This window comes from Giraffa tippelskirchi, chromosome 6 (assembly GCF_054371585.1).
Source record: "Giraffa tippelskirchi isolate mGirTip1 chromosome 6, T2T-mGirTip1v1.2.pri, whole genome shotgun sequence".
In the NCBI taxonomy this organism is placed as follows: Eukaryota; Metazoa; Chordata; class Mammalia; order Artiodactyla; family Giraffidae; genus Giraffa; species Giraffa tippelskirchi.
The window spans coordinates 130344147-130361962 of record NC_137280.1 but is presented as its reverse complement, the minus strand read 5'-3'; the positions used below and the strand labels follow the sequence as shown (position 1 = coordinate 130361962).

At 48.2% G+C, this 17816-nt stretch overlaps 1 protein-coding gene across 4 annotated transcripts in view; it reads right to left on the bottom strand.

The window, feature by feature from the left end:
• Positions 1-13304: 13304 nt before the first annotated feature.
• POU4F3 (POU class 4 homeobox 3) overlaps positions 13305-17816 on the bottom strand; it is a 49057-nt gene continuing 44545 nt past the window's right edge. For all 4 annotated transcript variants that reach the window (XM_081505033.1, XM_081505036.1, XM_081505034.1 and 1 more), the window contains 3 exons: positions 17643-17731; positions 15770-15889; positions 13305-15456 (listed from right to left, as the gene is read on the bottom strand). In XM_081505033.1, the coding sequence (XP_081361159.1) occupies positions 14560-15456; positions 15770-15889 (1017 nt within the window). In that variant the 5' untranslated portion in view covers positions 17643-17731 and the 3' untranslated portion in view covers positions 13305-14559. The remainder of the gene's footprint in view (positions 15457-15769; positions 15890-17642; positions 17732-17816) is intronic.

The window sequence follows — 17816 nt, the reverse complement described above, 5'->3', positions numbered from 1 at the left end:
AGCAAAGGATTTTGAGAGTAAAACAAATGAATTTTGATGTACTCAAATTTGAGATTTAACTATGGGAATGGTGGGGGAATGGGAATTAGAGTAGGGAATGAGAGACAGTTTAATCTTCATCTCACTACAGGGAACTAAACAATAAAAAGAGAACAATATAGACATGATATTTAAAGATAGTGAAGTACATAGCGAAAGAACCAGTTTCAAGGGTTGAAAGTGATTGCCCTGGGGAATCAGGGCATTGGGGAGGAGACTTGGGGGACAGCTGTTTATCAAACCAAGCCTTGCTAAACTATTTGAATCTTGGAACTATGGAACTTTTATTTCTTAAAAAATTAAAAAGCAAATAAATCTTGCTTTGACTCTTGGGAAAAACATAAGTATCACCTAAAAAAAAAGTAAAAATGTTAGTCAATGAGTCATGTCTGACTCTTTGTGACTCTGTGGACTGTAGCCCGCCAGGCTTACCTAGCCATAGATTTCTCCATGCAAGAATACTGAAGTGGGTAGCCATTCCCTTCTCCAAGGAATCTTCTCAACCCAGGGATCAAACCTGGGTCTCCTGCATTGCAGGCAGATTCTGTAACATCTGAGCCACCAGGGAAGCATCACCTAGCTCCTAACTAATCTCAATCCTAGAACACAACCTCTGTTCCCTGTTAGTATCAAACCTTTCATCCTTCATTCGAAAAGAAGCAGCTCTTCTCACACTGTTCCCAATTTAGAAAACCATTTAAACTGGGTTTAAACTCTGAGGAGTCCAGCTACATTATATACAGGTCAGCAGTTGGTTTACTCTGGAGAAGAGGCATCCATCTCAGCACAGCATGTACACAAAGAAAAGGGCCACCTAAAAGCTGGATTCATGCAACAGGGGGCCCACAGCGGGGTACCATCAGTGTCACGATCCCACATGGCTGCCAGGAACACACACCTTCCGCTCCACTTGACCGTTTCTTCCTCTTTCATTTTTTCAAAATATCATAGTCGAGCTCCACAATTTGTGACCAGCCAATGTGACGCACACTCACCAGGGTTCAGAGGTTATTTTCTGTCTCTTCAGTTTCCCATTTCTCCCTGCAGAGGAGGGCAAGGGTGGTGGGAGCAGACAACGGTATTAATAAGGTTAAACAGTCTGCTAACAGAGATATTCAGAAACATTAGGACTAGTTCTCCCACACTACAGACAGGTAAAGGTCAGGTGAACCTGGCCAACTGCTCACAAAGAAATTGGTCCTGAGTTCCAGAAAAGAGATATCCTAGTCCCCAGTCTGAGTGGAAGCTCTCTGGGGGACGGGCTTGAGTCCTGAGTTCTTTGCTGAATCCCCAGCGTCTTGTGATAGGGCCTGTCACAGAGTAACAACATAACAAATCTTCGTTCAACTAACCTGTTTCTAGACCTCAGTTGTTTCCTTTTTATTGAAGTATAGTTGATTTACAACGTTCTGTTAATTACTGCTGTATGGCAAAGTGATTCACTTATACATATTAATATATATATGCATTCTCTTTTTTATAGTCTTTTCCTTTATGGTTTATCATAGGATACTGAATAAAGTCCTCTGTGCTATACAGTAGGACCTGTTGTTTATCCATCCTATATATAAAAGCTTACATCTGCTAACCCCAACATCCCACTTCATCCCCCCCAACCCCCTTCTCCTTGGCAACCACTAGTCTGTTCTCCATTAGACCTCAGGTATTTCTGATGAAATCAAACATCTACATGGAAGCCAGGAAAGACCTCATTCTTCTTCATTCTTTAGTGCACTTGTGCTAGACATACTACAGTATTCATAAACATTTTTATAAATGTATTTATAAATGTTGGGTCAAGTGAAGATCTTTAGAGGCTTGAAACACTGAGTATTTTATGTTACCTGTCCTTTTGTATGAAATTTAAAACACTACCTCATAAAATACATGGGAAGAAGTTCAGCACCATTTTGAACTTGATGACTAGTATGCTTTTTTAAATACCAAATACTGAAGTCTTCCAAAACACCCTTTGTCATGTTGGGGTTTCTGTCCTTTGCAAGTATGCAAAGCACATGTTTAGACTGCCTTCTGGTAACTGAGTCCTGGCTCAGAGTGTTCTCTTTAGCTTGTTGCCTCTGGAGCTTTCAAGGATCCAAATGAAAAACTTAAAACCAGTAGCCAGTCCTCACAAGCACTTTGACACTGCGATCAGGGAAAGAAAAACAGGGATGGAAAGAACTGAAGGAACAAAAGAAAAGAAGCTTTTTCTTAAGGAAGAAAAGATGGGAGAGAACACAAATCCCTGCCAGTAGGCAAAAGGCAGGCAGGGCCCCCAGTCTAGTCCCTAGGCTATAAATCCACTTTTAAATAACAGCTCCTCAGGGATGCTCCCATTCTCCCCTGAAGTCTCCAGTGACTACCTCTGCTCACACTCAGTGAGTCATCTGTTGTTCAGTTCAGTTCATCGTTCAGTCGTGTCCGACTCTTTGCGACCCCATGAATCGCAGCACGCCAGACCTCCCTGTCCATCAGCAACTCCTGGAGTTTACCCAAACCCATGTTCATCGAGTTGGTGATGCCATCCAGCCATCTCATCCTCTGTCGTCACCTTCTCCTCCTGCCCCCAATCCTTCCCAGCATTAGGGTCTTTTCCAATGAGTCAACTCTTCGCATGAGGTGGCCAAAGTATTGGAGTTTCAGCTTCAACATCAGTCCTTCCAGTGAACACTCAAGATTGATCTCCTTTAGGATGGACTGGTTGGATCTCCTTGCAGTCCAAGGGACTCTCAAGAGTCTTCAACATCACAGTTCAAAAGCATCAATCCTTTGATGCTCAGCTTTCTTCACAGTCCAATTCTCACACCCATACATGACTACTGGAAAAACCATAGCCTTGACTAGACGGACCTTTGTGGATAAAGAAATGTCTCTGCTTTTTAATATGCTGTCTAGATTGGTCATAACTTTCCTTCCAAGGAGTAAGCGTCTTTTAATTTCATGGCTGCAATCACCATCTGCAGTGATTTTGGAGCCCAGAAAAATAAAGTCTGACACTGTTTCCATTGTTTCTCCATCTATTTGCCATGAAGTGATGGGACCAGACACCATGATCTTAGTTTTCTGAATGTTGAGCTTTAACCCAACTTTTTCACTCTCCTCTTTCACTTTCATCAAGAGGCTCTTTAGTTCTTCTTTGCTTTCTGCCATAAGGGTGGTGTCATCTGCGTATCTGAGGTTATTGATATCTCTCCCGGCAATCTTGATTCCAGCTTGTGTTTCTTCCAGCCCAGTGTTTCTCATGATGTACTCTGCATATAAGTTAAATAAGCAGGATGACAATATACAGCCTTGACATACTCCTTTTCCTATTTGGAGCCAGTCTGTTGCTCCATGTCCAGTTCTAACTGTTGCTTTGTTAGATTTTTCTAATACACTAAGTTGATAAAGGAGCAGAGCCCAACATTTTAATTTTTGTTAGTTTCAAGTACATTATCTTGGCATTCCAAAAGGCAAATGCAAAGGACAAATATTTTTATACAATATTTGCTTCCCATGCTCCTTTAAGGGAATTGTGCTTTTTTTTTTTTTTATGAGATAGTTCCTTTATATTTTTCAGTGGAGGGATCCAGGAATGAACAACCATCTAGAGAAGAACTGGCTCTCAGGTCAGAAGGAGAGGTCACCTCTTTGCAACCACATGTCTGAACTGAAATCTACTCTCAGTGTCATTCACTAAAATCTCTGTTCAGATCCTCCACTCAAGAACTCATAGTACAGCCCCCTCCTTGGACCATGGGGACTGCCAGAGTTTTCCTTTTCCTATGAAAATGAAATTTTTCCTCTCTGTGACTTTCATTTTCTACTTATTGTACCCCTTGTGCCCTGCAGAACAAGAGTAAGGCTTCTTTCACATAGGAGTCCTACAGATTTTACCTGAAAAACATAAGTCCATCATCTTCTGCAGAAGCAAGCATGGTATAGTGCAAAGAGTTCAGTTCTCGAGGAAGACAATTCTGGGCTTAATGTTAAGTTCTATCACTTACTAGTTGTGCGACCTTGGACATTCATAAAATATGGGTTAAACTAGGTTTGTAGACCATTTTAGAAAGGGCAGCGCATTGAATGTAGGAATATTCCATACCTTAAAATTTTCATCCTTGGGACTTCCCTGGTGGTACTGTGTTTGAGACTCAGAGCTTCCACTGCAAGGGACATGGGTTCAATCCCTGATTGGGGAACTAAGATCTCACATGCCGTGCAATGAAGCAAAAAAAAAAAAAAGAATTTCATCCTTGCCTTCAGTTACCTTTGGAGTGAATGGATGTGGTCAGGAGAATAATAAGTAAGATTCGCTCATTCATGCACTCAGTGTCAAATGTTTGCTAAATGCCTATTATTCTAAAGTGATCAGTAGAGGTATTGCTTTTTATTGTTATATACTAAATACATTTTACACTATATATTTACTAAATTTCTTTTAGGTCTCATTTTTGCCATGCAGTAAAGAGGTTGCATGAGATTTATTTTCAAATTAGGCTGCCTGTCAGTCTGCAGGGAGTAGTTGTAGCCAAAGGTTCTGGGTGTTGCAACAGTTTACTTTGTGATAAGTAAACTCTGGCAGCAATGGTCGGGAGGGCAAAACAGTAACAGCTGTGTTGCGAATGGAACACAAAATTTATACTACCTTTAATGAAGTAAGAATTGAATTTTGTGTTTCAGGCTATATTCTCAAATTCCAGGGTGGGGGCATTTTGGTTAGAAAAAAAAATACTGTAAGAAACATCTTTCTAAATCTGGGGAAATAATCAGAGACATGTGGAGAGATGGTGAAGAATATAGATTCCTGGGCCCCTAGAATGACAACACCATATTCTTCAGCCAGTGGATCTCTAAGAACTCATCTTGGCTCACGTTCTAGGATTCCATGTTTTTCTGACAGTGACAATATAAAGCATTTGATAAATATGATTAACACTCTTTGTGATGGAAAAAACCCTACTGTGACAGTCAAGAAATACAAACCTTCCCCTCAGCGACTACTAGAATTAGTAGAAGATTAGAGCCATACTACACAATGCCATAAGCTACAGTAAAGAACTGAGAGTGAAAAACTCAAGAAGTAAAAGCTTGGAATTAGGGGAAGGTGGTCAGAGGATTCAACTTGCAGTTATAAGATAAATAAGTCCTGGGATATAATGTACAGCATGATGACTAAACACTACTGGGTATTATTCTATATTTGAAAGTTGCCAAGACGGCAGTTGCTAAAAGTTCTTACCACAAGGAAAAACTTTGGAACTATGTAAGGTAATAGATGCTAACTAATCTTAGTGTGGTAATCATTTTGCAATATATACAAACATCAAATTGTTATGCTGTACACCTTAAACTTCCACAATGTAATATGCTAATTAAATCTCATTGAAACTGGGGAGGGGGCGCACTATAAAATCAGCTGGAGAAATTCTGGTCAGTCCGAAATGGAAGAGTTGAAATTGAAATAATGTTTCTATCATTTCACTTGAGCAATGTGACCAGTAACACAGTCCCTCAAAACCTGAGTGAGCTCACAGCTGCAAACAGTAATTCAAGTCAGAAGGTAGAAAAAAGTGAAGATCCAAGAGCGGAGAACAGGAGCTGATCATCCTTCCCTTATTTGTGGATTCCAGCCAGAGCTGTGATAGGCTTTCGGTGCCCTGCCCAGCCCACAACAACAGCCTTCTGCTCCCCACTGGGCTGAGTCTCCCCAGGCCTCCCAGAACTATTAGTCTAACAAAACACTTTAATTTCATCCAGCCTCCTACTCCCACCCTGCCTTTAAATTTTAAACTTACAAACTATTGTTGTTTTTATTTTTCCATTAAGAAGCAGAAGTTGTGTTTCTGCCACATGGTTTTAGAAGCCTCAGTGCTTGGGAACCCAGAAACTTGGAACTAACCTTTTGTCCAGCACCACTTTTTTACAACTACCCTTTTGAAAACAAGATAGAAAAATAAAATAAGCTAAAACAAATACTGAATATAAGACATGCCAATGTCTTTACATATAAGCTCACATAAAGTGAGCAGTGTCAGCTTCAGAAGTCATGTGGTCCAATCCTCTCATTTTACTGAGAAGGAAAGAGGGGGCCAGAGCAGGGGAACCTCCAGCTCAAAATCTCAATTCTAAGTGTTAAAAGATTGGTTTTAAAAAATGCCTAGATTTTGACCCCTAATGTAGTGCTTTTTTCACTCCATCACATTACCTCTTGGGAGACAGACTATTGATCTGAAAAATAATTTTGCTAAAGCCATTTGGAGTCTTTATTGACAATTGGCTCATGGTCGAATTAACACTTTATTTTTGCCTTCACTAAAGTTCTTCCCAGTTTCCTACACTGGTTTCAGTGTTTATGGATATTTGACTATAAATTCAGATAGTCACATAAAGAAAAATCTTTAGATCACCTAGTCCAAGAGGTCTTAATCTTGGACCCAAAACCTCCTGGGTTGAACCCAGGGAATCCAGGGTTGAACTCTAAGAAGTTAGCAGAACTTTTGAGAGCACAGATGTGCATTTTTCTGGGTTAGGAAAACAGTTTTCCTCAGATTCTCAAGGAAGACGGTGAGCACCCACTAAAACTGACCTATTATCTAGGTCAATTTCCTCAAGTTAGAGTTGCAGAAACTGAGAAATGAATAGAGTTACCAACATCATGTAGAACACAATAAGGCCTGGAATTCAGACCTTTTTGTGCACCCTCCAGGAATCATGTGACCTGTGCTCTGCCTGCTGCTGGCCAGAGATGATTCCCGATCTCCCAGTTAACTCTCTGCCAGTACAGCTTCTCACTACAAGAGGAATTCATTGAGACAATATGCAGGACTTGATACAAACCCACCCTGCCCTGGAACAATGGTTCTCTGTACCTCTCCCAGTAGCCAAGCAGGATCACCACCTAGAACTTCTAGCAGAGATAGAGTCCGTATCCCAAGGCACTAGGCTCCCTCTCATGTGGGTGCTCAGCTGGAGTTTCTGCAGTCTGAGGCTCAATCCCTAACCTTAGGTAGATTATTAAATGCTGTCATCCACATCATCCCCAGATAGACTGCTTTAAATTCTATTTGGAAGGCTAGAACTCAAATCCACCTATATGCACGCTTCATCCTCACAGGCAGGCAGTTCTTATATATTTGTGATGTCCACACCTCCAAATTAGTTTTTGGTCACAAAAAAAAAAAAAAAGAATAAGAATTTTCAACAGCATACACAGTTTATATTTTTAATTATTGATTTTATACAAAACTTCTTAGCATACTTGGTGTGGGGAGATTATTCAGGATTATTGTATCTCTAGTTCTCTGATATCATAGCAAGAAGTTAATGCACAGTGACTAAGAATGACAAATCAAGAAACAGTGGCTAATAAAACAGCTCTGGAGTATACACAAGAAATTGATGTTATTTGCCTTGAAGAAAGGGAACTGGGTAACTTAGGTCAAAGGTGAGAGAAAGATTTTCCACTGCAAATCTTCTAATTCTTTTGAATTTGAGTCATGTATTATTTAATTAAAATCTTAACGTTTCTTAAAATTCTTAATAATCTTAATATTCAAATAAGCCTTGCATTGAGAAATAGTGCCAACAATATATTATTTCGATATAATTTACGTCCAAAAGAAACAACTAAAAGTGGCTAAAGGAAAGCCTTGGTCATGTGGCCCTTCTGTATTCAACTTTTTAAACTATGTGCATAAATTACTTCGACAAAATGTAAAACTAATTAAAAAGAAACAAAAATCATCCCAACCAACTTGTCTTATAGGTAAAGCCACAGGGGTGGGAGAGACTAGTTTCCCAGGGTGGCGGAGCTGGGATAACCACTCAGGTTGCTGTATCCCAGGCTGGACCTTTCCTTAACATGAACAGACTCTTGGAGTAGCTGGTGTCTAAATGCCTTCTTTTAATTATTCTTAGATTAAGACATTTTTAGAATATTTGAATAAAATTGACCTCTCCTCATTCTGATCCTCTGTGCTAATAACTGTACCCTTTTTTATTCATTCAATTACAAGCAAATTGACAGGAGACATTTATATGAGGCAGCTTAAACCCCAGCTAATGGAGTGCCTAATGACTAATTGATCAGATCCCAACCCAGAGAACAGCTCTGAGTGGCCTAAAGGAATTTATGCAATTAGTTTAGGTTTGGTAGAAATTGAGTGCATATGAAAGTAAGCTTTTTATGGTCTTGATTTATGAGGGCTGGGCATTAACTATATCTGCCAAGAGGTGAGCTGCTTAGCAAAGCCTCAGGCATTGGGGGGCACTAAAGTGGGCGGGGATGTTGGATCATAGCTGGGTTGATGGGGGCAGGGGGGTTGTGAATATAGGAAAGAGATAGTGGCCTCAGGAGTGGGATTCGGGGAGAGGGCTCTTGAAATTATGGTGGTCCCCACTCCCGATGTAATTCAAAGTAGAATCAATATTAAATCCTAACTATGTATAAAGAAGTCCAGTGAAATTCTGATTTTCCCAGACGAGCAGTAGGATTTGTGTGTGTGTGAAATTCTAAAGCAAACTCTAAAGAGAGGGAGCATTATTTCGGTACCAGTTTGCTTCCCACGTCGGACTGGGTCAGATTGGGCCGAAGGATGGAGCAGAGAACTGATGTATTTTAGAGACAAGTCTCCGCGCGTTGAGGACCGGAAGCAATAGTGGGGAGGACTCCCGGGAGGAGCCAGGGACCGGCGCGTAACCCTCTCTCCGAGATGCTCCTCCCCAAAGTCCGGGGGGTGGGGCGGGCTCCTGGGCCGGAACGCCGCAGAGGGGAAGCCGCTCCGGAGGCGCCAGGCGGAGCAGGGCGAACCTTGACCCCGCGGGGGAACCCGGGGAGCCGGGCGGGTGCGGAAGCGCCGTCACAGGGCGGAGGGAAACCTGACCTGATCGGAAAAGACCGATCGAAGGCGAGGCTAATTTGTCCGCCGGGGTCTTCACTGGCTCCGTCTGCCCGCCGGGCGGGTTACGCGGGGGCTCCCGCCGCTCCAGGAAAGAGGAGAAAGATGCGGAGAGGGCCCTGTGCGCGCCCTGGGGACGCGGCCCGCCCACCCCTGCACTTTGGGGCCGGACTTTCGCGCCTGAGAGGTCAGAGGGAAGCTGAGAGAGGGTTGTGTGAGAGACCGGTAACAGAAAAAGGAACAGAGATGTGAGAGGCGCGGAACCGAGATGGGAAGACCTGCAACCCAGCGAGGACGGCGGGCATCCTCGCCTTCCACCACCTCCCGGTGACTCCAGCCTAATATGTATGACACGGCTGCTCCGCCCCCATTCCTGGAGGCTCCGCTTCCCTGCCCCTCGCCAAGGGTGAAGCGAAGAAGCCAGTTTTTGCCAACTCTCTCCACCAAACTGCTAAGTTCACGATCCGCCCTGGGCAAGTTACAGAAACACTCAACGCCTCCAAGTTCTCATCTGTAAAATGGGCTTATAAAGGATACCAGCTCATGGTGTTGTTGAAGGATTAATAAATTAACGCACGTGAAGTGCTTGGAACAAAAACTCACAAATGAGGAGCCCTCAATACATGTCAGATGCCATTATTATTCATTTATCTAACAAACACTTGTAGAGCGCTCCCTCTGTGTGTGGCCCTGCGCTCGATTCAGGGAGGCAGGAGGGAACTGGGTCTACGTGGTGCTTGCTCGCCCCAAGTGCTTTTATTGCTCAATAAATAAACAGGGTTCTATTAAGGAATAATCAGGACTAAGACAGAAATTCTACAAGGTAGTCTGGTAGAGGAAAGAATGATTTAAGGTAGAAAGAGTTGGCTAAATCCCTCCGCCCTTCTCTGGGCCTCAGTCTCTGGGCTCTGCGCTCCGCATTCATGCTGAGGCAGTCTAACCGCGGGCCCGACAGTGGGTGGAGGGCGGGGAGAACAAGCTGGGGACCCCGTCCCCGGCTTCTCCTCTGCCCGCTGGAGCTCCACCCCTCCGGGTGAAGCCTGCACCGAGTCTTTGTCACTGACAGTTGATGTTTGCCAGGAGTCTACAGAGGAGCAAGGCTTGGGTCCAAGGAACTGTCAGAGGGTCAAGCCTCTTAGTGGGAACTACACATTGGCACCATGGACTGCTGAAAAGCGAATTCCTCCTTCCTTCCTAGCTAGGATGCACAGAGTGCAGAGGTTTCTTTTATGCTTTCTAGCTTGCCTCCGACAGACACAGCTCTCACTACTCTCATTTTGTATATGATCAGATGGTGGCTTACAGAGGGAAACTGTTGATCCCACCTGACTCCAAATCCGGCAATTTGCCCCTGCAACATAACCTCTCATTTTTCTGAGTATAAGTAATACTTTAAAGAGAGTATTGATTAATGCCTACTATGTGTCAGGCCCTGGGCTTATGTGATTTCATTTACTCATCAAAGCAATCCTGAAAGACAGTCTTTCTTTTTCCAATTTGACAGATGAAGGCACTGAGGCTTAGAGTGATCAAGTCACTTAGTTAAGTAAGAGATGGAGGAGATATTCCACCCTAGGTCTGTCCACTCCAGTACTGGAGCAGTTTATATCTTAGCAGGAAAGTAAAATAACCCAGGCTCAAAGTAGGGCCAAGAGAGGGTCAGGCACTCAACAGGGCAGAGGTCACCACCCCCCATCCTGGAGACTCCTCTTCAGGGTTCCCAGGGCCCATGTCACAGAGGACCCCATCTCTACCCATGATCAACACAGAAGGAGGCAGAGCTTCTTCTAATTTAAACAGGAAGGAAACATTGTCTTTGAATGGAAGCTTGATATGCAGATCACCACCTTGGCCCTGGCCCTACTCCTGACTTGTCTATTCTTGATGGCCTCTGTTTCTCCTTGTAGTCCCCAGAATCCAGAGAGGATTGCGCTAGAGGGGTCCTTTCATTTTACAAAACTTCATTCATTCAGTTATTCAACAGATATCAATTGTCTGCCACTCTGGGCCAGATCCTGAGATGGCATTGAGCTTGAAACAGATAAAACTCACACTACCTGAGGGCAGAGGACGTTCCTGGCCAGAGATCACACAGCCTGGACCCAGGAGCCCAGAGTTCCTACCTCCACATTCTGGCTGCCAGGGCTTCAGCCATGCTGACTTGTGTATGTCTGGCTCATTGTGGGTGAGGCCCTGGTTCCAGCCAGGCAGGGGCCTAGAAGCCTTACTCTGGTCCACAGATAACTCTCAAAGTCCCACCAGGAGAGGCCAAATGCAGCTTTCCATACAAAAAGCCCTGAGAACTGGCCTCCTCTTCTCTTGGCACAGGCTAAAGAAACCCCTAGCTGGGCCTTTGGGGGCAGTGAAGGCCGCCAAGTTGTTGGGACTTGGGAAAAGCAAATTTCGTCACAGTGCTTTTCAACTACTCTTCAAAAAATTTTTCTGCGGTTTTACAGCCATCAGCAAAGCCTTAGCAAGGTGATGTGACTTGTGCAAGGTCATGCGATTAGGAAATGATCCACCAGGATGCAAATCGGGCCTGCCTGAACCCCAAACCGGCTGGTACCCAGACCCCACCACCACCACCGCGTCCTGCTCCGGCCACATACACACCCCACCCCTCGAGAGGTCTGTGCCGTCACCGGACGAATAACAGAGGCGACTGAACAATTCCGGAGAAACCGCAGCTCCCAACGCTTCCTGAACAAGCCCAAAGAGAGAGGCAGCGGCGCCGGCCGGGCGCACTCGAGGGGGTAGGAGAGGGTGGGGCGCGGCGTGGACCGGGCCGCAGCTCCCGCCCGCAGGTAGAAACTTGTCAAAGTACGGTGCGCACACCGTCCAGGACGTCTGAAGCCACTGACGCACAGAGGCGCGGGTCCCATTCATCACCCCGCCGGGCCAAGAGTGACAGACATTGCACTCAGGCGACTCATCGCGCCCTTTTCAAAAAAAGTCTCCCAAACTTTTGATGTTATTAATACACCAAACAAATAAATAAGCAAATAAAAAAACAGCAGCGAACTTTTCGAAAAAGGACATGGAGGCGGATATCGAGTTCTTCTCCGGGCCAAAAAAGCCGAAGGCTCTTACCTGCAGGAAACCTCGCAGCCCGCAAAGGCGAGTCTGTCTGGAACGCTTCGCATCGGCGCGGGACTTTCACGGCCGCCTGCTCTGCAGCTCGGCTGGGCTCCGGCCCTGTGTTTTATACCACTATGGGCAATTAATATTGCATCAGCCGTATTTTAAATTTTCAAAACCCACAATATAATGTAATGGCATAAGGGCATTTATTATTAAAGGACACCCGATGGAGGGGAGGTGGAGGAATCGCTGGGGCTGTTGCGCAAGGCAGCGGCGACGAGCTGAGGTCCAGCGACTGGGGGCGATCCCCAGGTTTGCTTTTGCAGTAGGGGGGCGTGCTGCGCGGAGGGGAGACCTGCTCTGCTCCGAATTTCAGGCCGGACGTGATGACCCAGAGTTCTTTGAAGATATGGTGGGGAAATGTACAGAAGACTTCTGGGCTTGGAATATTCATTTTTAAATCATGAAGGTGTTTCTGCGGCTCACAAATAACATTTCCTCCCCCTTTTAGAGTGTGTCGAAGAGAGAGTGAGAAGGAAACCGGCATCTGTTAAGCACCTATTGTGAAAAAGCACTAAGATAGGATCTCTGCAGCAGGTATCTTTTTACCACCGCCACCCCCATACACCCTCCCCCCGCCCCCGACACACACACACAGAAGCCAAGATAGACGCTGGAATAACCTCCTGGACGATAATTCCAAATGAATTTCTGAAGTAATCCCAAAGAAGTCCTAACGACTCTGTCCCAGCAAAGAACACCTTCCTCTCTCTTTGCATCTCTCTGCTCGCCTCCCATCTAGCCGTTTGAATCTTTTAAAATAATGTTTCCTACTAAGAGCCAAGCACCAGCAGATGCCTTAAATAAACAATCTTACTCAGTCCTGACAATAACCTTGTGATAAGTATTAGCATCTTCATGATGCAGATAACCAACGGAGACTCAGAGAAGTTTAAGAAACTGGATTCAGGATCATTCAGCCAATGAGTGGAGGTACTGGGGGCTCCTACTCCCATTAGTCAGGCCTAAAAGTTTTCGGTCTGAGTCAAGTTGAGCAAATAGAAGCTGACAGATTTGCACTCGGGGAAGTGTGGAGGAAATGTGGAGGAAGGATCTGGAAACTCTAAGGTCCAGGGAGGGTCTGGGTAAGAAGATAAGGCACCCAGGGAAAGGAGCAAGGAGAAGTAATTGCAGGAGATTGGCCTGCTAAAAATGCCAGTTCAGCCCTTCTGGGTTCTCACTTCTAAATCCTTTTCGAGACTAGTACTTCTCAACCTCCAAGAAAGTAAAGCACCGCGATTCGGGTTGAAAAATAAAGCATTTATTTTAGAAGTTAATTCAAGGGGTAAAGAAAGAAGGAAACAATATTTTATTTGCATCTATTCAGACAACAAAACCAAAGGTCACACAGCAACACGCAAATTACATGAAGCAATGAAAGATAAAATGTGACGGGGCCAGAGGGACTGGGGTGAAAAGGACCCAGGCCAGTGGTTTGGCCCCACGATCAGCTCAAAACTATCAGTGAACTTCCACCAAGAGGTTGGGGGATGGAAAAAAGTGGCGGTAAATAAATAATAGTAAACAACGATGCGAACAGTAATAAAAGCGCAACGAAGTGAGCCCTGTTAGAAGGACTTGCATATGCTCCAGAGAGTTACAGTTACTTTCGTTCGGGCAGCCGCCTCTACGCTGCTCTGAGAGTCTGGCTGGAACAGTGAGCAAGGGTCAGAGAGTCCTCAGTCCGACCGGAAAGCTACCAATCCCCCGCCTTCCTGCAGGCAGTCGTTACCCCTCGAACGGCCAGCAGATCGTGGAGGATGGGCCACAGCAGGGGCCGGCTGCTGCTTGCAAGCCAGCTACAGGATTCCAGCATTTTCAGTCGCTGAAAAGGACCCACCTTTTCTGTAGCCCACCTTATGGCGGAGAACAGCTCGGAGCCGGCAACTCTCTGCACATTTTCCCTGAACCTAATCCATGCTACCTTAGAGAACTTACAGCAAACCAAAGGATGAGATGGATAGAATTTAGGTAGGGAAGGGAGTATAAGGCTATCCTTTGGAAACGTACGTGTATTTTATATACTCTAAATAAATCTCCAGTACATGTTTGTGCCCCACTCAGACTTTGTATTATTACTTATCACTTCCTTCCCATCCCTTCACCCCTTGTCTAATCACGCAAAGCAAAGTGATGCCTTTACGCCAGAGTCGTGCGGTCGGGCTAATTGACTATCCCTTGCTTCTGGGCTCCTGCCCTGAGGTCGCGCAGTCCTGAGCGCGAGGGAGATTTTCAGCACCACGGAGAGCACAAGTCCCTCCAGGCCCGCCTTTCCTGAATTTTTTCTTAGAACCCAAACTTTTCTGGTGGGAACAGAAAGGAAAGAAGGGAAAGAGAAGGCCGGGAGGCAGCCAATTAGGATAAAGGGGAAAGTCTGTGACTTCGGGGGTGAGAGCCTGACCTGCCAGGAAACGTCTTGGAGCCCCCATAACCGTTCCCCCCAACTCCAGAGAGACATACACTCAGCTCTCCCGGCCCCGGACGCCGTGCCCCGTCGCAGTCAGTGGACAGCCGAGTACTTCATTCGTTTCTGTTTCTGTCTCTGGTTGCAGAACCAGACCCTCACCACGTTCTTTTTAAGGTCCAGTTTCTCGGCGATGGCCGCGATCTTTTCGGATGAGGGCCGCGGCTGGATCGCAAAGTAAGCCTCCAGCGAGCGCTTCTCTGGCGCCGCGATGGACGTGCGTTTGCGCTTCCGCTCACTGCCATTGAAGAGCTCCGGCTTGCTGTTTTTCTCTCGGTAGGCGGCCTCGGCTTCCTCCAGCCAGGCCTGGAGTACTGGCTTGAGCGCAATCATGTTGTTGTGCGAGAGAGTGAGAGACTCGAACCTGCAGATGGTGCTCTGGCTGAGCGAGCCGACGCCTGGGATCTTGAGGTTGGCCAGGGCCGCACCCACGTCCGCCTGGGTCACCCCTAGCTTGATGCGCCGCTGCTTGAAGCGCTCAGCGAAGGCTTCGAGCTCTCGCGGGTCCGACTCCACGTCGCTGAGGCAGGCAGGCATAGCGCTATGAGGCGCCACGGCATGTGGGTGGCTCATGCCCATGGCCTGATGCAGGTGGCCCATGGCGCCCAGGTGGTGCGGGTGGATCTGGGCCGGCATCACGGAGTGCTCGGGGGCGCCCAAGCCGCTCACGCTCAGCGTGGGCGAGATGTGCTCTAGTAGGTCGCCCTCGAGGCCCTGGTGCACGGCATGGTGCGGGTGCGAGTTGAGCGCGGCCGGGTGGGAGATGGGCACGGTAGACGAAGTGGACGTGCAGGGCACGCTGCTCATGGTATGGTAGGTGGCGTCGGGCTTGAACGGATGGTTCTTGCCGTGGGAGACGATATCCACCGCCGCCAGAGCTTCGGCGCGTGCCAGCAGGCTCTCATCAAAGCTTCCAAATATATTACCCTGCAGCTGCAAGCGAGAAGGCGCACAACACGGTCAGTGGGGAATACTGTCAACTCAGGATTAAAACACATTTTCAAGCAACCGAGATGCCTCTCCTCAAAGCCCAGGTCATAAAAATTAATACGGAGACAGAGGCTTTGCTGGAACAGACGTGTGGATCAGAGACATGAATGAGAGAGAGAGCGCGCCGGGAGAGCGCGGGGGAGACAAGGAGAGGGGTTCAGACAGCGGCGATTGTTCTGGGCGACATGAAAAAAACATGAAGCAAGTGCCTGTCAAAAAATGTGCCTTAGAGCGGTAATTATGCTCCACTACGTACCTGCGGGGCTGGGAGACAGACTCGGCGCATGGCCTCGGAGCCGGAGTGCAGGCTGGAGAATTTGGGTTCTTGAAGCACCGGGTGCATGCCGAAAGGCTGCTTGGCGTTCATGGCCATCATCTTCGCGCGCCGGGCAGGGAGGCAGCGAGGGACATGGATCAGGCTCTTCTCGCTTGCTCGCCGCGCTCCAAGTGAGCGCCGCTCAGCGCCCGCGCTCCCCTCGCCCTCTCGCTCGCTGCCTCCCCTCTCCCCCACCTGCTTCTTCACTCATCTTACAAGCAGCCTGCCAGGAAGGGCCCGGGCGCGCGCAGGCGTGCTCATGCGCCCGAGACTCGCAGGGGCGGCCCGGGAGGCGAGGCCAGGGGGCAGCTCTCTGCGCGCCCCTCTGCGCGGGCCCCCGCCGCCCCCCGCCCCAGCATTTATACCCCTGCCCGGCCGGACCTCCCCGCGTCTGCCCCGCCCCGCCCGGCTCCAGCCAGCAGACCTTCCGGAATCTTACTTCTTCTTTGTGGACTTTTTCTCCCCAAAGTCCCAAACCTTTCCATCCTGTCCCAACTCGCACAAGCCAGACAGAAGGGCAGCCGTGGGCCAGGAAGCTGACCCTACCCCAACCCACCGCGCGCGCGCGCACGCACGCACACACACACACACACACACACACTTTGTCGGCTGCCGCCAAACTGCCTATTTCCAGGGCGCTCCTGGCCCCACGCCCGAGCGGTCCACTAGAGTCCGGCCCAGCCGCGCAGCGAAGAGGCGCCTCCGAGCGCCCAGACGGGCTCCGGGGACGATGAGAAACAACCAGGAGGAGCCCCCAGTGACCTCCACCTCCCAGTCGGCCGCGCCGGTGGATGTGGGGAAAGCAACTGCCTGCCCAGGCCAGGAGGCCTAAGGTCTCCCTGCACTTATCTTTCTTGCCTGCGCTTGAAAGGACAATTTGCCCCCAGCTCCGTCTCCCCAGCCAGCCGACCTAAGGACAGCCTAAAATTCAGCGTATTTTTTAAAGTGGTTACCGTTCAGGACTGTCACCGGCCTTGGGAGTCGGTGAACAGACTTTTCTTGGGCTGCTGACGCTTACAAGCCCTATTTCTCCAAACAACTGCTTTCATTTTTAAGCTCCTACTATGTGCTGGGCAGTTTAGAGTGTTAGCCCCTGGTGTCCTCACACCCTGCGGAACTGGGCTGTGATGCCATTTTACAGACGAGGAACACGCGTGTCGGTGGGGTTTGTGCCCAAGGCAACACAACTGGTTGGCAGCGGAGCCATTCACTCACTCGTTCCGTGGTCGTTATCCGTTTTCCACACGTTTACTGACAGCCTCCTGTGTACCAGGCGCCACGTCTGACGTCCCAGGCTCCTAACCGCTTGGCTACTTTGTCTTCCTTCCCGAAGTTTCCTTCTCGTGCGCCCCGGGGTTACTGCGGCCCCGCCCCCTCCCCTCTGCTCCCGGCTCCTTCCCTAGTTTCTCCCCGTCTCTCCTCGCCTTTCCCCGCGCTAGTAAACAGCGTGAATAATGCATGGGGAATCCTGGGCCCACGGCCGCCCGCGCCGCCCCCCGGGTTGAGAGAGAAGCCCTGTGCGCCCAGCTGAGCCCACCTCGCCGCCGCCTCCACCGCGGGGCGGCCTTCGGGTTTCAGTGATGCTGGCAGCCGCGCCAGAGGGTGTGAGTTGGGGTTCCCAGAAGGTTAACGGAGTGGGGGTGAGGGTGGCGGTGGGGTGAAGGGGCCACCCCCAAGCCTAAGAGGAAACGCTGCCAGGTCCGGGCTCCCCCGCCTCCGGTCCTGCCAATCCCCCATCTCCGAATCGGAGCCTGTCCCCTGGCCTGGATCGCGTCCTCCGACCCCAGAAGCCACGTGCCGCCCTTTCACTAACCCTTTCTGTGCCTCGGTTTGCCGACCTCTGAAATGGGAGCTGCCCCGCTGTTTGTTTGCCTTCTTGGGTTCTGGTGAAGACGGTTCCACCTGGAGTAGAACGTAAAGCACTCAGTCAACTTCCTGACAGCCTGATGCTTGGGGGCGCAGGCTCTAACCTTGGATCTTGCTGGCG